Here is a 21,447-nt window from a genome sequence, read left to right as displayed (position 1 = left end):
TAAAAATAAATTACTATAGAAAAAATTTTTTTCTCCTTTTCTTTAAACCAAAAAAAATTTTTTAATAAAGAGGAAAAATTTTCATCAAAAATTATTAAAAGTTATTAAATTAAATTCCAACTTTCATTTTTTTTTTATTTAAAAAGATTATTTAAATTTGCCAAAGTGTTAAAAATTGAAATGATACAGGAAAAGAAGATCTCTTTTCCCTCATTTTTGTTGGTGTTTCTCTTTGTCTATCGATGAATCAAATTTGAAAAGCAGAAGTTCATTTGGAGTTCAGTGTACTGTCTTGGGGGAGTCTTGAATTTTACAATCTCTACGAAGAAATGACACTGAAGAAGATGGCTGTGTACACTCCAACTAGGACACGGAACCAGGCCACTGAAACAAGTGGAACGCACAGTGTTGCTATAAGTAACCAATTCTGATCTATATGGAGAACCTCGGTATTATAGTTTTAGGTTTTTTAGTGAAAGTTCACCGCAAAAACTTTCAACATTATGTTTATTCAAAAAGTCTTTGTATTCATAATATATATATATATATATATATATATATATATATATATATATATATATATATATATATATATATATATATATATATATATATGTATTAAAAAAGCACAACAGAATTTTCTCTCTCACATTTTAATTTCAATTAAATTATACACATCTCGAGAACTTCCGAATCATCAAATTTCACTTTAGTCTTCTTAGTCTTATCTTTCTTTTCAATACTTTTTTTACGCACAAATTCAAAATATGGAAAAATAAGATATTTTTATAATAAATTAGAAATAATTTTTGAAGGGAAGTAAAAAGAAAATTCGAAAACGAACGTTTTTAATAGAAAAAAAAGTTTTTCAATATTAAAGAAAAAATTTTTTGTATAATAAATTTTTTCAGCCGTAAATAATAAAATCTACAAATAAAAGAGAAATTTATTCATTGCCTTTTTTGCTTGATAAAAAATAATCTAAAATTTTTCATTTGGAAAAATTCTTTTAATAAATAAATGTAAAATTAATAAAGAAAAACTTGCAAATAAATTAGAATTCATGGAAATTCGATGAAGACGAATTATTCTTTTTAATAATTGTCCACAAAGAAAGAAAATGTCTTTATTTAGATCTTCCTGTTTTTTATACAGACAAAATGCAAAATTTAATATAATTGTTAGATAACGACAATAATTTCTCTAATTAATATTCAAACGTTGAAAAGAAAATTCTTCCTCGAGACTTAATGACCATTTAAAAAGTCGCAAGGAAAGTGAAGATATTTTATATCAATTTTTTTATAATTTTCCAAAATTTATAACTAATCTTTAGATTAATAAATAGTGAAAATTAACGATCACTCCGAGTGATCGTATTAAAATACGACTGAGTGATAGAATCATCTCTACTCTTAATCTTTAGATTCTTTTAAATTTTGAATAAAAAATGTTATATCTTGAATTAATATATTTATGACTGTTATAATAAATACCTGTCTGACCAAAAACCTTTACTTATTTTTTATAAACAAAGATCGATAAAATAAAATTATTAATTCTTTTCTTAAAAAATTCACAATTTCTTCATATTAAAATTATTCTAATTAGTTTTTAAATTCAATTTGATAAAATAGAAAATAAAAAATTGAAAAAATTTTCCGTGACAAGAATCTTTTACAATTCTGCTTTCTATTGATGAACAATTGATTAATTATTGGGACGCAACACTTTCTTTCGAACAAGGCACTCTAGATTCAATGATAGTCTCGGAGTCAATGAAAAGGAAAACTTCATAAAAAGCAGACTGTTCATTTCTCAACAATGTAGTCATGTCTGTGAAGGAGAAAGGATAAAGACCTTAACATTGAGAAACATCAAGGGCATTTTTACGCGGCAATTCAAGTGTCATTTATTTATTAAAAAATTTTAATATCGCTTTCATAACGAAATAGTTTTTCTTTTTGAATAAATTAACACTTCCAATTTCTCCATAAATTAACGCTTTCAATTCTGTTTTGATCAACAATATCTTAAAGGTATCAGAATATTATCATAATCATGTCGTCAATTAGTGTCAAATATTTTCGTCAATTCTAATTTTTCTTTATTTCACTTTTTTTTATTTCAAAAGAGAAAATTACTGTTTTTTCTAATAGATTGCTTTTTATTACTCTATTACCTATTACGTTACCAAGAAATTTTTTAAACAAAGTAAAAAAAAATTTCATAATGATTTCGAATATATGTGTCATTTTAAGCAAATTAAATTTTACGAAACCTATAATATTTTTTACGAATTTTTATTTACTTTTGAATTGAAATTTTTTATTTCTTTTCTCAAACAAAGGATCGTAAAATAAAATTTTTTTTTAATATGAAAAATGAAATTCATTTTGTTTCTTAATTTAAATATTTTACAATAAATAATAAACTTTTTATGAAATTTTCTTTTTTACAAGAATTTTAACTTTTTTAAAAATCATAAATTTTCTTTAAATCTGGTAAAAAATTATTTTGATTCGTTTATTCGTGAATTAGAAAAACATATGTTCGCTTTTATAAAATTAGAAATTAAATAAAAATAATTTGAAAAATAAACTCACCAAATTAGAAATTTTTGTTCAGCAAAACTTTCTTGTCGTCAATATTTAAATCCATTGACTTTCGATTTCTTGTAGAAAAAAACTTTTTGTTTCGAATTATTCCTTTTATAATCACAGACACATTTTTCTTAAACATTCCACTTTTTTGACCTGATAAAATTGTTGGATAATTTAATTGGCCTTTGTTTAATTTCTTGTTCCCGCGAAATTTTGCAGTGTTTACGTCGAGATTAATTGTGAGCCGGTGAAATTTTTGATTTCTTTATATGGGCCATGTGAATAGAGCACCGCGAGATGCGGTTGACTACTGATGAGAACATGAAACACCAGCATCCAAGACACTCTCTTCCTTGTCATGTCTTCTCCTCACTCTCACCTGCTGGACCAGGTCTCATAATTAATTTCCCATTCAAGAAAAAATCCTTCTCCTATTCCTTCACGTAAATGAAGAAAAAAGTGTCCTTCGTGGCCTGAATTAATTATTTTCACAAGTCGCTTGATATACCTAAAAAACAGAGAAATTCAATTAAAAGAAATAATAAATTGTATTTACTTCTTTACATATATATTTTACTTTTACCTGTACCACTTTTTTCTTCACCGCGCAGCTTACTTTCCCTTTTTTGACTTGCCATAACACTTCAAATTTATTTCCAATTTCACGCAAGAAAGCTTCAAAATTCAAGACGAATTAATTCCATTTTATAGCTTCAAAAAGTTAGTCTGAAAAACACTCATTCAGTAAATTAGTAAAATATATTTAAACTTTTACAAATTCGTTTAAAAAATAGCTTGAATTCTAAAATGATAAATTAAAAATTATTTTTTACATTAAAGAAAATTTTAACAAGAAGAAGAAAATAATAAATAATAATAATAATAATTTATAATAATGTCAAATTAATCGGTTGTTTACGATATAAATAAGTTTAATAAACTTTTACGAGATGGTGAACGAAAGCGAAACACTTTCACATGATTGTTCCTCTCTAGGTCATGGAAGATCTGTCTGTAGTAATCTTCTTATGCGTTCTTTTTTCTTTTCTTTAAAAAATATATTAAACAATTATCTTGAAATTTTTTTTTCTATACCTGAGGTAATAATCGTCAAAAATAAAAATAAACCTTTTTTTTTCTTCTCAGAAGAGGGGAAAATAATTGTATTCCATTTCTTCGGCATTCGACCTTGGAATAAAAAAGGCTAAGCACTACTCTCACTTAGTTGGTTGCGTTGAAATTTCTCCATCTTTAATTTACGTATTTGAACTCCAAATACAAAAATTATTCACGACAAACACCGCATAATAATAAATACTTTAAATAAATTTTTGCAAGTGAAAAGACATATTTTACATATATTTCACATTATCGATAACAAATAATTAATTTTTTCTTAATCAAACTATTTTAAACCAATTTTTTTTTAGAATTTATTATTCTATTTCATCAATTAAAATTAGTTTTAATTTCTAATTATAAATTTTAATAAATAAAATTACAGATTAGAATTTTTGTTTTAAATTTTCTTTTTTTTATTACAAAATAGTAAAAAAGGCATTGACTTTTATTTGATGAAATAAAGGCAATTAAATTGCTTGAAATTACTTGGATTGATTGGCTGCTCTTTTCTCGGCAAAAAACTTGGCCATACTTCCAATAACGGATCCAAAGGCTGTATTAATTGCCACTGTGCGTTGAATCCAGCCGGGAAGTGCGCTAATTTTATTTGAATAACGTTTATCCAATAAAATAACAGTTGAGTAATCTCTACTGTGCCTAACAGCGCGGCCAATACATTGATTAACAGCTTTCATGCACGAATTTTCGTAAAAAATATTTCCAGCTCCTGGTTTCTGAGAATTTTTCCGTAAATATTTTAAATTAAATTCAAATAAGATATACAAAAAGGTACAAATTTAAAATTAATAAAATTAATAAAATAAAATAGAAGGTTCAGTGACACAAAATAAATTAATATACAGTCATCTCTCGATAATTAAATTTTCGATAAATTAATTTCTCGCTAAATTGAAGATGATTTTGAGTTTCTGGAAAAGAATTTGATATTAAAAACACTCGATAAATAAAACCTTCGATAATTTGAATTTTTTATGCCCTTAAGTTCCGATTGATCGAGAGTCAACTGTATATCTATAAATTAAATTAACAATAAATGAAATTATACCTAGTAGCAGGAAAATAAAATAAAGAATTTAATTTTAGAAAATCTTACCACACTTTCATTCAAATATTTCATCTTCTCTTGAAGTTCGGGTGATTTGATATTGGGATAAGGCATTCCCACAACAATGATACACCTTCCCAGATCATCAGAAAAATTCAAACCCTCGCTTAGTTTACCGCCTGCAAATAACAATTAAGAAATAAATATTTAAAAAATGTTTTTAAATTCTAGTCGTTCTATAAAAAACCTAACATTCATTTATATTTTATTAAATCGATTTATTTATTTTTGTGAGTAAATAATTCAACAAAATTTAATGAAAAAATAATTTACCAACAACGCTGAATAATAGTGAACCATTTTGTGGTTTCACAGGATTTTTTACAGCTTGTGCATACTTTTCCAAAACTTGATTCACCTGTGATGTTAATTTTGGCTCACGAAATATACACTTTTTAGAGCCAAGTTTCGCCAAAACTCCGGAATTCTCTAAATATTTGTACAATAATTCTTCGTAACTATAGGAAGGCAGAAATACAACAATTCCAGCCGGAACAATATTGCAAATATTTTGCAAAGTGCGTCCCAATTCACTCAACTGAAAAAATTTTTATTTTTTTTGTACTTCTTTTTAATTGTGAATAAAATTGAATTAAGAATATTTTACAATATAATTTTCTGATATTCTACACGGAGAGAAAAATCAATCGTTTATAGCATAAATGCTTTGTATATTTAGAAATTTTTAATTTGTTTTAAATTTCTTTTTAGATTCATTTTTCATTAATTAGAGTAGAGAAATAATACTTTGTAATGTAAATATTACAAATTGCTTTTTAGTGATTTTTTTTACAAAGTGTTAAAAAAATACCATTTTATCATTTCCTCGATTTTGATAATTAAATTCAAATTCAATTCCAGTGGGTCCTTTAGTAACAACATTCGTGAGAATATTTTCCTTTGGAATTACATGATCACACGAAAAAGTCATTATTCTTTCGGGATTCGCACCAGCACCAATAAATAATTGTTCCTTAAATTCTGACATTGGTTCCATTGTGCCGCCAGCTAAAACTACAGCTCTTGCTTCTTGCACTGCAAATATGTTATTTTTTTTAAATTTGTAATTAGTTGTAACGATTCTCTCTTAAAAGAATATTCTAAAAAATTTAAATTAATTTATATTAAATAAAAAAATAATATTAATAAATTATATCTGCAGCAGATTTGTTTGCATTAATTTGTTCCTTTGTGAAATTAATCAGTTATTGTCATTAATTTCTAAATTGAAATTGTTTGGCTAAAAAATTTAACATTTTTTCATTTTCTTTGCTTTATTTCAAAATCACTTTAACACATAATTGTTTTATTAACATTAAAATGACTTTTTTCTTATGAAACCTACAGTTGTTGAAGTTATTTAAAGAATGTTAATGTTTTCTAAAAACATTATACAAATTAAATTTTTAAAAAATGATTAAGTTTCCGATTGGAATTTTTTTATAAAAATTCCATAGAATACTTTTTGAAAAACTTTTTTAGATGTACTTGAGCGATAGCTTCAAAAAATTTTAAAGACTTTAAATAATAAAGTTATATAAATAAAAAATTGAATTTAAATTATTGCTTTAGTTATGTTTTTATAATAATTTCTCTAAACAGGTAAAAGTCATTTTAAACAAAAGTTCTTTAAGGTAAAAGCATCAGTACCTGGACACCTGGATCACTCTAATTCATAAAAAAATAATTTTTTTACAAAAGTGGAAATTGAAAACTTGCCATTAAAAAATAATTTACAACTTACCAATATCATGAAAATGAGCAGCGGGATTAAGAAGAAGAAATTTTAATGTTCCTTGACCAACAGTCGCGCCAGGAATAACAAACACTCGTCCGTCGGCATTTTTCGAGAGTAAATATTCCAAAAAACTATTGATGAAAATTAAAGGATTACTACTACTCTCGTCACTTTCTTTTTCATTTAATTTTCTATCAATTTCTTCAACGTCTTCCTTATCTTGTAATTTGTTTAAAAATGCCTTCACTCCCATTTCTTTTTTACTCACTGTATTTATTACCACTCCATTTTCATACTTATCTGCATAGCCTCGTAATTTGTGAATGAGTTTCGAATTTTTAATAAAGTCCAATAAATGAAATATATTTACAGTATCAAGTTCTGCAGCCATTTCAAAATCTCTTACTGTATAAAGTTTAGACATTGCTCCTTTGTCCGCACTGTCATTTGGTTGTGATTTAAAATTACCTCCCAACATTTTCAGAAGTTTTTTTAAACAAAAAGTCAGTTGTGTTAAGTACATTACACTTTTAGCGGAAAAAAGTGCCTGAAATCTGTAGAAAAAAGAAAAAAAAACGATTACAATGAATGAAAAAAATAATTTTTATTTAAAAATAACTATTTACCTTTTTTGATATTGAGAAACTTGATTGTAACAGTGGAAAATATGTCTTCCTGTGATAGTAATGCTGTGCATTCTTTCAATTGCCTCTAAAAGATTGTGAGCTTCGTCGATTATAAGAATATTATTTTTCAAATTTATCCCCGAACTGTCTCGAGTATTTTTATGTAAAATTGAATTGTATGGAACTAAAATTATTTGTCCGTCTTCAACAGATTTTCTTGACGCGTAATAGGAACAAGTATTTATTTCTTCGCCTTTACTTGCAATTTCCTCGACATCTTGTATATTAGTTAAAATTTCCGCCAGTAATAATTCCTGATCACCAGGTTTGAATGGACAACCACTTGTTGATTTCATCTTTTTCAAAGTCTTCTCCTTTTTTGAAGTTGTTTTTCTCCTTTGGAATTGCAGACACTGATCATTAATCATATTAACGTTACGAAGTTTCTTCACGAATTTATTAATACAATAATTTTGTCTGAAAAAAAAAGATTTTTTTTTATAAACTTTTAGATGTTTCGAATTTCCTAAAATAAATGTTTTTTCTTTAAAAATTAAATATCAATTTCTTGAAATAATAATTATTTTTCTTACTTATTTCCAAATAAAAAAAAGTTACCTTGAAGCGAGAGGAACAACTGAAACACTTTCGGAATAAGGGCTGCTTTTTAATTCACCGACAAATTGCGAAAGTTGTGAATGAGTTCTCGAGCAAAAGAATATTTTACAATTTTTATATAATTCTAAAGATTCATCCTCGTCGGATGCATCAGATTCTGAGTTCGCTTCATTTAGAAGTAGATCTTGATCATTAATATCTTCAATTGGATTTTCTTTGTCATCGGTTTTGAGATTTTCTTTCTCTGCATTTACAGGAATTTTTGATTTAACATAAGGCTTCTTTGTCTTCTTTTCCTGCTTTAAACGTTGTTTCAATTTATTTTTCTTTTCATCAAATTTTACCATAGCGTCTAATTTTGCCTGCAAAAGTTGTCTTTCATTTGTCAAGCGTAATTGTTGTGTTTGAAGTGAAAACCAATCGTCGCCGCATTCTTTCGTGAGTTCATCAATCTTATCATTTATTTCTTTTATTTTTGTTATTAAATTATTTTTCTCATGTAATTCGTGATCTAAAAGCCATTTAACTGCACCGCAAATTATTGAGAGTGACTTTCCAGTACCAGTGGGACTTTCGAAAATTCCCAAATTACTGTTCTCCAGACATTGATAAAGTTGTTTCATAAATTGATTCTGAATTGGATATGGTGGAAAAGGAAATGGAAAATTTTCAGGGGTTTCCATGTTTAAAATATATAGAAAATTATAAATCTGAAAAATAACAATAAATTATGTAAGAGATACACTGTAAAAAAGCCCAATGTAAATTTACAACGTGTAACGTTGGAAACTTTTCGCTTCACGTATGACGTAGTACTATTACAGCCCAAATGTTAACTTACTTACCGTTCGTAACATAACCTCTCTTATGTGATTTCGCATCAAATTGTAAATCGACCACTCGTCGGTAATTTTACATAATAATTTCGCTGCATTTTAAAATTATTCTTTTTTATATTTATTTTGTATTACATAAAGGTTAAATTATAAAAAGGAAATAAAGGAAAAATGTAAGAAATAAATAAATATATTAAATATTTATAATATACAAATCACATTTGTAGCTTTTTTGTCATTTGTACAAAGTTAACGAATTCCCCAACAGAACAGGAAAAACAGATACTTTTTCCACTTTAATTTTAAAAAAATACGAGCTGCTTAAGCAATAGAGTCCATGAAGATATTCTGAAAAATTTTTTTATGTTTGAAAATTATTTTCATACAGAAAATTCACACAGTTGAATAAAATTTTTTAAGTATAAAAAATCATTAAAAACGTGTCTCTTTTTAGGTTAAAAGACATTACCTTATTAACTTTGATATATATGAAAAATTAAAAAGAAATCTTTCAAATTTAAGAAATGAAAAATGTTAAGAATTTGAACTTACCTTTACAAATTTCCTTTAATCTTTAAATTCTTAAAATTGTCGAAATTTTAATAAATTAAAATTAAAATATTAACGTTTGCCTATGCGCATAGTTTCTTATATGCCACTTCATCGTCACGCAGTGTAGAAAAACATTCGGGCAAAAAATATCATATTCGAATGTATACTTACAGACAGCTACATAATTCTACATACTGTCGGTAAAACTATCAGCTGTAAGTTACTTAACACACGAAAATATTTTTACGGTTGGGTTGCTAACATACAACGTTATACGTGAAGCGAAAAGTTTCCAATGTATCACGAAATGATTAAACATTCGGGATGTACATTTACTAACGCGTGACACATTTACAACGATAAGCGTAATAATTTTACTTTTTAATTGTGAAAATACTATATGGGTGTTAAATTATTACGTGTACCGTAGTAAAATTACAAACTGGAAAATTTAAAATTAACGACCCGATTGTAATTCAACATTGGTCTTTTTTACAGTGTATAAACAAAACTTAACAAACATAACCTAAATATTGTTAATTATGTATGTAATTAAATATTTCTGTAAGTATACAGAGTAGTTTTTTTTTTATTTAAAAGTTGAAATAATTTCTGAATTAATTAGTAAATCATTTGTTTATTTACCTTTGATTTTGATACTATTTTTATATAATTTGTTTTTCACGTAAATTTCTCCCGCCAAAGGAACAGAATACCGGTTGAGGAAAAACATCGAAATTAATCATTTTAACTACATATAAATTATAAATCTTATCAGTATTATTTATAGAAATTGTATTTTTGGCATTGTCACTTTAAAATACGTAATAATTAATTTATTTAAACAAATATTTACTTATTTTAAATTAGAAAATCAACAGATGAAAAGTTTCAATGTCAATTTTATGTCATCTTAAATTCCTAACCTTAAAACCTATATTTTGGGTTCTATTTTCTTTATCCACCTTTATCATAATAATTTTATTAGAAATAAACAAAAAGTTATAAATTTTTTATCAGAAAGTCTAATTCATACACAAAACAAGGTGTGAAAATATTGAATAATTCAATAATTTCATTAATAATTTATTTGATTAATTTGAATTTACCGCAAATTAAAGTTTCTTTCAGCGCCACCTTCATATTCAAAGGACAGTAACGTACCTATGAAAAATAATCTAGTGTTCCAAAAATTCCAAAAATAATAATTACGATTCTTTCAATTCTAATGAAAATAAAAATTAAAATTTTAATGTTTCGTACAAAAAAGTATAATATGCACTTCTGGTTTCAAAATTTTTGAATGAATTAGATTTTTATGTAATAAAGATAGAAAAATGTTGCTTTTTAAGTTTGTTTAAAACTTATGAATACGCTCCTTTCATATGTTTAAAGTGCATTAGTAGTAGTAGAGCAGTATTTAGGCAGACGTTTATATTTGACCTTATATTGTTACTTTGTGTGAGTCAGTGTCTTCTATCTGTCATCTCTAACAAAACATCAACTTTGTTATCTCTAAATTTTTTAATTTTCTTACCTAATTTTAATTTTCCTGACGGAAATCATGATTCGTGTTTCAAGCGTACTTACGTCTGCAACTAAAAATCTTAACAAATTTTTAATTAGCGGATCTGTAAGGTAAGATTTCCAGAAATTCCTTAAAATATGCTTACTCCTAACAGACTTGTTGCTTTTACAGTACATCTTATTCTTCAATTGTTAAATTAATACCTTTCTTTATAATTGAAATTGCAAGAAAAAGCCATTTAACATTGTTAACAATGTTTGAAATTGACATGAATTTGATAATTCATTGTTTCTCAATTGTCTGCCACTTTTCATATAATGACTTGTCAGATTTCTTTTCTTGATACAAATGAATATGTCCTTTAAAAATGTATTCCTTAATTTTTGTAGGTAACCTTATTTCTTTTTAATAGAGATGTTTTGTCTTTATTTTCTTCCATATTTTTCAATAAAAAATAGTTTTAAAATAATTTCTAGAAATCGTTTTCAATTTTTTCGCAAATTGCGAATTAAAATATCTATGGACTTTGACCTCCTTATGTATTTCGATAATTTTTCTCTAGTTTTCTAATCTTATTACTTTATCGACATAACGAAATCTATTTTTATTTTTTTATTCATCGAAGATAAGAATCAGTTGTTTATTTCAAAATAGATTTATATTTTGTTAATGATATTTTTGCTATTGAAAATTTATATTAAGGAATTAATTAATTATTGAAATTAGAATCATTAGATTTGAATTTCGTTTGCTATTTATTTGTCAAGAATAAAGTATGAAATTATTACATTTGAGAGAGGAAATAGAAAATAATTGAATTTTAAATTAAACAGATGCCTTGCAACGCAATCGGTGCCAAAGGCTGTGAAAAGCGACAAGGCAGAAGCGTCAAAAAAAGAATCTCAATCCTTCACGATGAATTTATTTCGAGGTCAATTACAAACATCGCAAGTATTTCCCTATCCGGAACCACTGACTGAAGATCAAGTTGAAACATTGAAAATGTTTATCGATCCCGTTGAAAAATTTTTCGAGGTAATTAATATTTTTCTTTTGAAAAATTAATTTGAAAATTAAATTTTTTAGTAAAATTTTAAGAGAATAGTATTCTATTAATTTTGCTTTTTACAGGAGGTCAATGACCCTGTTGCTAATGATAATAATTCATCGATTGATGAAAAAACAATGAAAGCTCTTTGGGAAATTGGAGCTTTTGGTCTTCAGGTGCCACAGGAATTTAATGGACTTGCTCTCAATAATACTCAATATTGTCGTTGTGTTGAAATTGTTGGTCAACACGATCTTGGAGTTGGAATCACATTGGGATCTCATCAAAGTATAGGTTTTAAGGTTAATAAAATAATTTTAATTTACAAAATTTGAGAATATTTTCTACACTTTTTTTTTTATTTTGCACACTTTGTTATTTATTTATTCTCGTAGGCAATTCTTCTCTTCGGAACACCGGAGCAAAAGGCCAAATATCTACCGAGAGTTTGTGCTGGAGACTTTGCAGCTTTCTGCCTGACTGAACCAAGTTGTGGTTCCGATGCTGGTGCTATTAAATCTCGAGCTGTGAAATCAATAGACGGAAAGCATTATATTCTCAATGGAAGTAAAATTTGGATTTCAAACGGTGGCCTAGCGAACATTATGACAGTATTTGCCAAGACACCAATGAAAGACCCAGTGAGTGGCGAGGAAAAGGAAAAAGTTACCGCGTTTATAGTGGAACGTGGTTTTGGTGGTGTAACTTCTGGACCACCGGAAGACAAAATGGGAATTAAATGCAGCAATACAACGGAAATTTTCTTCGATGATGTGAAAATTCCAGTCGAAAATGTTTTGGTCAAAGAAGGCGAAGGTTTCAAGGTGAATTTTTGCAATTTTTGATTTACACAAAAATTCCTACTTTTTATCAAATTGGATTTTTTTCTATTCCTTTTAGGTTGCTATGAATGTTTTGAATAACGGAAGATTTGGAATGGCTGCTTGTTTATCAGGAACGCAAATGGTTTGCATAAAAAAAGCCGTGGAACACGCGACAAATCGTGTGCAATTTGGTAAGACAATCGATAACTATGGATCGATTCAGGAGAAACTCGCGAGAATGTCAATTTTACAATACGTTACTCAATCTCTCGCCTATATGATCTCGGGAAATATGGACCAGGGTAGTCAGGATTATCATTTGGAAGCTGCCGTTTCAAAAGTAAATGTTTGGAAAATTTTCAATCCTAGTTTTTCTTTTTTTGAAATATTTAATGTATTTAACTGTTTCTTCCAGGTATTCGCATCCGATGCTGCCTGGTGGGTTTGCGACGAAGCAATTCAAATTCTCGGTGGAATGGGCTACATGAAATCTGCCGGATTAGAAAAACTAATGAGAGATTTGCGTATATTTAGAATTTTCGAAGGTACTAATGATATTCTTCGTCTTTTTATCGCTTTGACTGGTATTCAGTATGCAGGAGGTCATCTGAAGGAGCTGCAGAAAGCGTTTAAAAATCCAACGGCTAATTTAGGTTTAATTTTTGAAGAAGCTGCGAAAAGAGCAACAAGAGCTGTGGGTCTAAGTAGTTTACCCAATTTCACTCATTTAGTCCATCCGAGTTTATCCGATAGTGCCGCACTTTGTGCAAAGGTAAAGTCTCCTCAATTTTTTAATTAATTTCTTTTTTATTTGACAAATTATGTCCATAATTTATTTATTTTTACAATTTTCAGAGTATAGAATCGTTCGGTCAAACGATAGAATCCTCTCTTATCAAGTACGGAAAGGGAATAGTTGATGAGCAATTTATTTTGAATAGAATAGCACAAGCTGCGATTGATACTTACACGATGTCAGTGGTATTGAGTCGAGCAAGTATGTCTGCGCGTAAAAATTTACCGAGCGCACAACATGAAATTTTAATGACCCAAACTTGGTGTACTGAGGTGAGAATACTTTTTTCTTATTAACGAATTTAATTTTTTTTATTATAAAATTTAAAAAATTATTAATTACAATTTTACTTTGTTCTTTTGAAATGATAGGCATCGAGTCGAGTTGCTTACAATTTGAAAATCATCAACAGTGGCAAGCATTTGGATGTTTTCAATAAATTAGGAAAAATCTCAAAGAATGTTTGTGAGAAAGGCGGAATTGCGCACACAAATCCTCTTAATTTTTAAATCTAATTAAATAACTAATTTTAAATTTTTAACTCGTCCGGTACGAAAGAGAAACTACGTTAAATTAAATTTAAATATAAACAGTTCTTTACTAAATAGAGAAAAAAGAAAACTATTTTTTACAATTTTTCTTATCGAACGACAAAAATTTGTAATTTTACATACAATGAATTAGAGTAATGAAATTAATTATGAATTAAGATAATTGTTGAATAGAAAGTATTTGTATATATTATATTTTTAAAGATCAACGTTGATTATCTTTAATATTTTTTACCTTTTCTTTTAAATTCGAAATGATATTATATAGGAAACTAATTCAAAAAATATATTTTTAAATTATACACTTATACAATGTTTGTAAATAAAAAAATTCTGTAACTGAATTTCGAAATCTTTATTTTTTTTCTTTTCTTACTTATTTCCAATCACAGAATACTAAAATAAATGTTTACATAATTGATCATCACATGGTTTTAAAAGACGTTTTGTTTTTTACAGCTCTTTTTTTTTATTAAAGTGAGTTTAGAGAATATTACACAGACTGACTGCAATTTAAAGAGAGTATAATATTAACATTCTTTTCAGTTTTCTTTTTTAGCGATTTATTTATATTGCAGTTTGTCTGAAAATTCAATCATACTAAGAAGAAAAAAATAATGATAACAGCAGAATTTAAACAGCTTTTACATATTTTTCATCGACATGGAAGCACACGAAATATCTATATAAATGTCTCTTCACTTTATTTTATTTTTTTTTAAATTCACAGAGAAATGACTAATCATGCAGAAACATCAAGTAAATAGCGATTAAATAAGTTAATTTCAAGTCAAGTTTGAGACACAAATTACATTTTACGTATTTCGAATATTTGTCTTGTTACAAATTCAAAATAATCATATAAAAAGAATATTAAAAAAAAATTGGAAAATAAGTAAATTAAAAGTTTTCGAAAAAATTAATGAAAACATTTTTAGAAAAAGACACTACAAAAATCTCATTTCAATGAAACTAATTTAACATCCTAATAATTAGGTAGATATAACATTCAATTTTAATAAACTAATTTGTCTTTTTTGAAAATACTTTTCGGTTAAAAACTTTTAAATAATTCTAAAATATCATAACAAACAGAAAAGAATATAAATTCCCAATTATATACCTATAATTATTAAAATACTTTCCACTGACAGAAAATTAATAAACGTGTACAAAAATTAGATAAAGATTATTAATTATTTTAATAATTCAGGATTAAAATAGTAATTAATAATGAAAAGAATTAATTATTGTCAATTAATTACATAATGATTGTTAATTAATTAATAATTTATAACTACATATCTGTTTCTCAAACTTTAACTTGCAATGAACACATGACGTGTTAAAACGACAATTCTCCAAATATAGCGATATATAATAATTATATCATAAAAGTAGTATGAAAAGTTTCTCATTCTTCCTACATGTAGAGACAATGATAATCAAATGTCTATCCGTTTTAACAATTATTCAGACAATGATTGCATTCCACAATTTTTTTTCAGAAAAATATAACAATTTCTTTTTTTTTTTAATTTGGTTACTCCAGGTGTGTAAGCTAAAAATAGTTTTCCTTGGCAGAGCTGAATCTGAGAAAAGAAAAATAACTTCTTTTTTCTCTCAAAACATAATATATTACTATTGATATAAAATAATATATTATTTAATATATTATGCCTCAATTACCAGTTAATTATCAATTATGATCATTAATAATAATTTAATAACTATGTCAATAATTATCATTACAATTATTATTTGTATTATTTAATTATCAGTTCAATAGCAGTTAATTATATTTACAATTGTCACCTCTAATGACTTGAAAATATAATATGATATTGTTATTATTAATAATTTATATATAATTAATTAAGTATTTATATTATACTTGACGTGTATTCTTTAGCTTCCTAACCTTACAAAAAAATAGTTTTGAATTTGATTCAGCACTGCTTTTCTTTTTATCTAAAAACAACATTTCTTTGAAAGCTTTTACAACCCTGGTTTCCCTGAATGTGAATGCCTTTAAGGTGGTTTACCTGCGACAGTCTCTTTGAGTTTAAATTAAATGTCAACATAATGATATTAAATTTGGTTTTTCACTTCTATTATTAATTAGATATTAAAATTTTCTGAAAATGAAAATCAAATAAAGAAAATTTTCGATATTATTATTATTTTTTTAACAAAGACTGTAGACGATGAACAACCTTAAATAATTATGATATCAGCAAAAGTACAAATATATTATAAAATGAAAAAATTGAACTGTAATTCTTTTGTTATTTTATGTACATACAGAAACGACAAAGAAAAACTAGAATCGTATAACTAATAATCACATTAAAAGAAAAAAATGTTTCATCTCACAATAATTATTATAGATTACCTATGTATATGAAAAAAATATTAATAAATTATTAAAGAATAATGTTTCTATTCAAGATGGAGACGTTTTTAAAAATTTTCATGAAATTTCTTTTTTTTTTTTACTTTCGTTGCGCATAAATTTTATTTTTTTCACGTTTTGTAAATTAATTCGTTTGCTCTCATCTTAAATTTCTACACCTTTTAAAGGGTAAATATATATATAATTAATTTTTCAAATTTACTTTCTTAGAGATGATTGAAATATCCAAAATCTAGATTATAAATGAATTCTATTTTATAGTTGTTTTTCTTACTAAAACTACGTAATTTTAAAGATTCCTTTTTTCTTTGAGCATTTGGCCCATACTTGAGAAGTAGTTTTTTTATGTTAAAATTGGAAACAATCACAGTAAGTATTCCGCCAGAATAAATAACATTTCCATATATTATTATAATTCCAATAAGAAGCTCAACACATTGAATCTTCTATGGAAGTAATTTTTGATTTTCATAGAAATAGGAGAGAATTCGAAATATTGTGCGATTAATGTAAAATTAAATTTAAAAGTTACTGCTAATTCTTGTTCCTGTTCGGCAAAAGAAATTGTTCTCATTTTTTGGAACTTGGCCTATTTCTATGATATCAGCATTATTCAAAGTTCTTTCCTCTCCTTGAACGTTGAGCTTAACTAATAAATATTAAATCAGTCTGTACTGCTTTGTTTTTTCTATTATCAATTAAAAGAAATGAAAGGACGCAACTAATCAAGCTACTTATAATAGCTGCTTGAAAAATAAGTAATTTTTTTGGGTTTAACGCTAACATAAGTTTTCATTCAATTAATCAAATAATCAATAAAAAAATGTCACTACCTGGAGTAACTGAGATGATTGGGTAGGCCTAACCCTGAGCTATGGAGAGGTTTTTAAACATCGTTCCATTCCAAGCTACAGCGATGCAGTAATGCTGCAATAGTTGAGTCAGCAATTCCCTTTCATCCAAAAGTTCTATTCGCTCGATTCGAATTCGCTCACTTTCTGGCAAAGAATCATAAACCTCAACCATCGTCCAAGAATTCGATCCTTCCCATCCGTTTACTGTGAACCTGATGAGACAAAAATTATTAATATAAAGAAAAGAAAATATTAAATAATTTCCTTACCGTCTTTGTTGTGTTTCCAAAGATTCGCAATCTTCAACTCCAGCCAAAAGACAACCACGACTACGTAAATTAGAGAGCATAACTTGTCCAAATTTATCTCGCATATTTACTTGCTCGTAGTTAATAAAAAGACTATTTGGGAACTTTCCAGCAAACCATTGTAAAAGTGACGACGCCGAATTTGTTTCTATATAAACAAGAACACATTCAGCGAGGAACAAAGTTGGCAAATTGAAATTCACCTCGGCCTGTGACAATTTATTCGCCAAATCCGAAGTATGACGCAAATCTACGCCAACTAAATGGTAATTAGCTGCGTGCAATTCTGTCGAGGAAAATCTTATTTCTCCATCTGAAAATTTTTATCATTTTCAAAAACAAATTTATCTTTTTGAAATAAAAAAAGCAAGACACGAAAATATTTTACCTTCTGTATTAAGCCTATCTATCAATTGCTTCTGCTTTTTAATGTGATAACATTTTTTCGCAGTAATATTGGAAAAATCTAGTTCTATAAAATTCACTGGACTATTTCCAGCATCTTTGAGTTTCCAATAAAGAGTGTCAAAACCTGCGCCGAGATTTATAATTTGACCTTTTCCACCGGATAACTGCAAACAAAATTTCATTTTTAGTCAATAACAAAAAGAACAATTATTAATATTAATAACTATAATAATCCTATAATTCATTCTTTCATTCTGTCCACACCTGAAGTTAGTTTTTGTGTATTCTTTTGTTTTTTTTCTTTAAAAAAAATTTGTTTTGACAAATCGAAAATATGCAGGTATTTTTTCATGATTCATAATAAAATATTAGAAATTAGAAAAATTTAGAAAAAATGATGATTAACAAATGAAAAATTTACTCATTTTGTTTATTATATTGCTTTTTTTTAATAACAAATTTCGTTTGACTGATCTAAATTATGCAAATTTTTCTCTTGTTTATTTATAAAAAATAGAAAATTTGTTACAAAATTATGATTAAGAAATAGTAAATAAATACCCATTTTATGCATAATTTTTATTTCTCAATAACAATATTGTTCACAAACTCATTCTTTTATTTTGGGAAAAAAAACATTACATATTCCCGTTTCTTAATGTTTTTGTAGAAAATTTTCAATTTTCATAAGGGAACAATTTACATCATTTCTATTTCTTAATTATAATTGTTTTCATAAAATTCAAAGTTTTTTAAAAATAAAGGAAAAGAATGTTTATAAATTCTATTTGTCAATTACGAATTTTCATTTTCAATGAAAATTTTTGAATTTTTAGAAAATAATTGAATTATTGCGAAGCAATTTATAAAAAATTGTAAATAATTGAATTCCTGTGGAATTTTTATTATTTTTGACAATAATTAAATTTTTGTGTACGATTTTATTAAAGTAGTAGATATTGAAAATAATTGAAATTAGGACAAGAATTTTATTGTCATTTTTGAAAATAATTGAACTTTGAGGAAAAATTTTTTATTTACAAAAATAATTGGGATTTTGACGAGAATCTTTTTTAATTTTAAACATAATTGAATTTTATGAGAAGAATTTTATTACTTTTGAAAATAATTGAATTTATGCAATAAATTATTTGCAATTTCTCCAAAATTGAATTATTTTAGTGTTTTCAACAAAAATTTGAATTTAAAATTTTTAAATTCTATTATTTTTAAAATTGATTAAAATAACTTCATAAATGTAACAATCAACTCATTGTTACTATTATCAGAAAAATAACTTTTGTCATAAAAATGAACTATCGACTCTTTCTTAGATTAACACAACCGCAACTAATTTAACTTTTCTTAATTAAAGAAATGTAAATAATTACACAGTCAATTAATCTAACGTTAACAATTAAAACTACTTGATTTGGTTACATTAATAACGAAACTAAGGAAATAAACAAACGAAAATTCGTTGCATCAATATAAATGCAACGCAAAAACAAGAAAGGAAAACTCTTTGTCGGCGAACAAAGTTGGGAAGTATTTATTTATTTACAATCATTGAATAAAAAAGAAGAAAAACATATTTCACTGACTAGAAACACGAGTTTGACCTATATCGAGAATCTACAATAAAGGAAGATCTCAACGTGAAAATAGGGCAGGGCCAGGTCAAGGTTCCAAGTAGATCAGCTGTAGCCGTGAAAGCTCATTTTCGAGGTTATGCTTAATCCTCTCATATACATATAGATTTGCATTTATAAACATCTGAAAGCAGGGTCACTCACCTTTAAAAATTTATCAATAAACACTTCAACACCCTTGACTCTGGCATAATATCCACGATTAATTTCTGGTGTCTTCTTGTTGGTGTGCTTGACGAAATAATTTATAAATGGATCCGACCAATATCCACATTGAACCGCATATTTTTTACATTCACTTGCATCATCATTTGTTGCCTGTACGGCCTCATCATTCGCCATTTCTTTAATCATGACGCTTTTTCGTTTTCTGTGTTTTTTTTTGTTTGTTTATCAATTACACTTATACATTATTTCACGTTTTTTTTAATTCACTCCAAAATTACTGCAAACAGCGCGAGCGGCCATTGTATATTTTCCACGCAGGTCCGTACTCCGTACATGAAATATTTTCCACAAGGGGGGAAAACACCCCTTTTAAAGAAATTACAAACTTTGCTTTTAATAATGCTGATTGTTTAGTTTAAACATTACTTTTGTAAATGTTGATTTGTTGATACTTTAATTACCTTGTTTTTTTTAAATATTTATTTTACATTGAAACTAAATTTACTAGCTGCGCAGAAAAGATTTTTGACCTTATGCGCATTGTTAGTCAAGTTCATTACTTATTTTCACAAATTTATTCATTTTTTATTAAACTTTTTATAATACTTTATTTAAATTTCTAGTACTACTATCACTTTTAATATTTATTTCAGTGATTTGATAAAGGATTTCTCTTACCAATGGGAAGTAATTGTTTGATATCTCTTACTTGACATTGTTATCTTTTGAAACGAAAGCGCGGTTTCAATTTAAACTTATTAAGAGAATGTTTATTTAAGTAATTCGTATTATTTATTTATATGCATTAAATATATTGAAATAATTAAAATGGTTTTCAAGAAATCTCAGTATTTGAAACAACTTGAGTAATTAATACTCTATAAATAACATTTTCCAAATTGTTAATATTTATTATCATAAAAAATGAAATATATATTTTAAAACGTGATATTCAATCTATTATTATGCAAATAACAAAATATTTTTTTTAAATATGAATTTTTGAATAATTTCAATTATTTTCATAAATAATAATATTCTTCGTAAGAATTCAATTATTTTTATAAATAGAAAAATTCTTTAAAAAAATTCAATTATTTATAAACAAAATCTTAACATTTCACGAACGAATTCAATTATTTTTAAAAATATTAATAAATCCTTCGAAACAATTCAATTATTTTTTTAAACAGTAAAATTTAAAAAAAAAATTCAATTACTTTCTAAAAAAATTCACGAAAGAATTCAATTATTTTCTTAATTCGTTACAAAATATTTTAAAAGTATTAAATTATTTTCTAACATTTTTATAAATTCTTCGAAAAAATTCAATTTTTTAAAAAAATTTTAATAATATTTTTCAAAAAAATTCAATTATTTTCTAAACTTTTAATACTTAAATCCTTCGAAATAATTCAATTATATTTATGAATAGTAAAATTCTTTGCAAAAATTCAATTATATTAAAATAAATTAAATATTTTTCTTAATTCGTTAAAAAAAATTTCAAAAGAATTTACTTTTATTTTCTGAAATTTTAATAAAATTCAATAATTAAATGTTGAATTTCAGTTATTAAAAAACACGATAATTTTAAAAACTTGAAAGAAGTTGTTCATGAAATTAAATTATTTTCAATATATTATTGAAAATAATTTATAGAAAAAAAAAAT

General features: G+C 25.9%; 3 protein-coding genes across 13 annotated transcripts; 1 reads left to right on the top strand and 2 right to left on the bottom strand.

Moving 5' to 3' along the window:
• Positions 1–109: 109 nt before the first annotated feature.
• On the bottom strand, positions 110–10,148 carry LOC122497685 (ATP-dependent DNA helicase DDX11). Of its 8 annotated transcripts, none has more exons than XM_043604941.1 (14): positions 9,222–9,362; positions 8,679–9,017; positions 7,834–8,543; positions 7,216–7,692; positions 6,596–7,143; positions 5,663–5,886; positions 5,125–5,389; positions 4,840–4,970; positions 4,212–4,459; positions 3,732–3,852; positions 3,523–3,650; positions 3,187–3,278; positions 2,607–3,111; positions 110–384 (listed from the first exon to the last, which is right to left on the bottom strand). In XM_043604941.1, the coding sequence occupies exons 2-10, from the start codon at positions 8,712–8,714 to the stop codon at positions 3,825–3,827; spliced, it is 2,667 nt and encodes an 888-aa protein (XP_043460876.1). In that variant the 5' UTR covers positions 8,715–9,017; positions 9,222–9,362; the 3' UTR covers positions 110–384; positions 2,607–3,111; positions 3,187–3,278; positions 3,523–3,650; positions 3,732–3,824. The 8 variants fall into 8 exon arrangements, with proteins under 8 accessions (XP_043460876.1, XP_043460874.1, XP_043460875.1 ...); XM_043604939.1 differs by having other exon boundaries at positions 3,732–3,791; XM_043604940.1 differs by having other exon boundaries at positions 3,551–3,650; positions 3,732–3,791.
• On the top strand, positions 9,648–14,454 carry LOC122497687 (very long-chain specific acyl-CoA dehydrogenase, mitochondrial). 2 transcript variants are annotated; one of them, XM_043604949.1, is made up of 8 exons: positions 9,648–9,785; positions 11,583–11,784; positions 11,881–12,099; positions 12,193–12,621; positions 12,698–12,961; positions 13,037–13,393; positions 13,477–13,689; positions 13,789–14,454. In XM_043604949.1, the coding sequence occupies exons 2-8, from the start codon at positions 11,665–11,667 to the stop codon at positions 13,924–13,926; spliced, it is 1,740 nt and encodes a 579-aa protein (XP_043460884.1). In that variant the 5' UTR covers positions 9,648–9,785; positions 11,583–11,664; the 3' UTR covers positions 13,927–14,454. The 2 variants fall into 2 exon arrangements, with proteins under 2 accessions (XP_043460884.1, XP_043460883.1); XM_043604948.1 differs by lacking the exon at positions 9,648–9,785 and adding an exon at positions 10,657–10,859.
• A 687-nt stretch (positions 14,455–15,141) lies between these two features.
• Positions 15,142–20,091, bottom strand: LOC122497683 (leucine carboxyl methyltransferase 1). Of its 3 annotated transcripts, none has more exons than XM_043604937.1 (5): positions 19,751–20,091; positions 17,935–18,118; positions 17,508–17,859; positions 17,218–17,450; positions 15,142–15,560 (listed from the first exon to the last, which is right to left on the bottom strand). In XM_043604937.1, exons 1-4 carry the CDS (start codon positions 19,958–19,960, stop codon positions 17,246–17,248), a joined length of 951 nt encoding a protein of 316 aa, XP_043460872.1. In that variant the 5' UTR covers positions 19,961–20,091; the 3' UTR covers positions 15,142–15,560; positions 17,218–17,245. The 3 variants fall into 3 exon arrangements, with proteins under 3 accessions (XP_043460872.1, XP_043460873.1, XP_043460871.1); XM_043604938.1 differs by lacking the exon at positions 15,142–15,560 and adding an exon at positions 15,743–17,033; XM_043604936.1 differs by lacking the exon at positions 15,142–15,560 and having other exon boundaries at positions 15,743–17,450; positions 19,751–20,090.
• Positions 20,092–21,447: the final 1,356 nt, after the last annotated feature.

The sequence above is a fragment of the Leptopilina heterotoma genome, unplaced genomic scaffold, assembly GCF_015476425.1.
Source record: "Leptopilina heterotoma isolate Lh14 unplaced genomic scaffold, ASM1547642v1 Lhet_135, whole genome shotgun sequence".
Classification (NCBI taxonomy): Eukaryota; Metazoa; Arthropoda; class Insecta; order Hymenoptera; family Figitidae; genus Leptopilina; species Leptopilina heterotoma.
The sequence above is the reverse complement of the archived record's forward strand: the minus strand, read 5'-3'. Positions and strand labels throughout refer to the sequence as shown.

What these genes read in the sequence shown, in the direction of transcription:
- LOC122497685 (XM_043604939.1), bottom strand. Translation starts at nt 8,714, where the DNA reads ATGCGAAATCACATAAGAGAGGTTATGTTACGAACG. An exon ending in GTTTCTCAATATCAAAAAAG is followed by an intron (nt 7,144 to 7,215) that starts GTAAATAGTTAT and finishes TTTTTTCTACAG; the next exon opens with ATTTCAGGCACTTTTTTCCG. An exon ending in ACTATTATTCAGCGTTGTTG is followed by an intron (nt 4,971 to 5,124) that starts GTAAATTATTTT and finishes TGTTATTTGCAG; the next exon opens with GCGGTAAACTAAGCGAGGGT.
- LOC122497687 (XM_043604948.1), top strand. Translation starts at nt 10,786, where the DNA reads ATGATTCGTGTTTCAAGCGTACTTACGTCTGCAACTAAAAATCTTAAC. An exon ending in TTAATTAGCGGATCTGTAAG is followed by an intron (nt 10,860 to 11,582) that starts GTAAGATTTCCA and finishes TAAATTAAACAG; the next exon opens with ATGCCTTGCAACGCAATCGG. An exon ending in TGGAAGCTGCCGTTTCAAAA is followed by an intron (nt 12,962 to 13,036) that starts GTAAATGTTTGG and finishes TGTTTCTTCCAG; the next exon opens with GTATTCGCATCCGATGCTGC.
- LOC122497683 (XM_043604937.1), bottom strand. Translation starts at nt 19,960, where the DNA reads ATGATTAAAGAAATGGCGAATGATGAGGCCGTACAGGCAACAAATGAT. An exon ending in TTATTGATAAATTTTTAAAG is followed by an intron (nt 18,119 to 19,750) that starts GTGAGTGACCCT and finishes TTTTGTTTGCAG; the next exon opens with TTATCCGGTGGAAAAGGTCA. An exon ending in AGATAGGCTTAATACAGAAG is followed by an intron (nt 17,860 to 17,934) that starts GTAAAATATTTT and finishes AAAAATTTTCAG; the next exon opens with ATGGAGAAATAAGATTTTCC.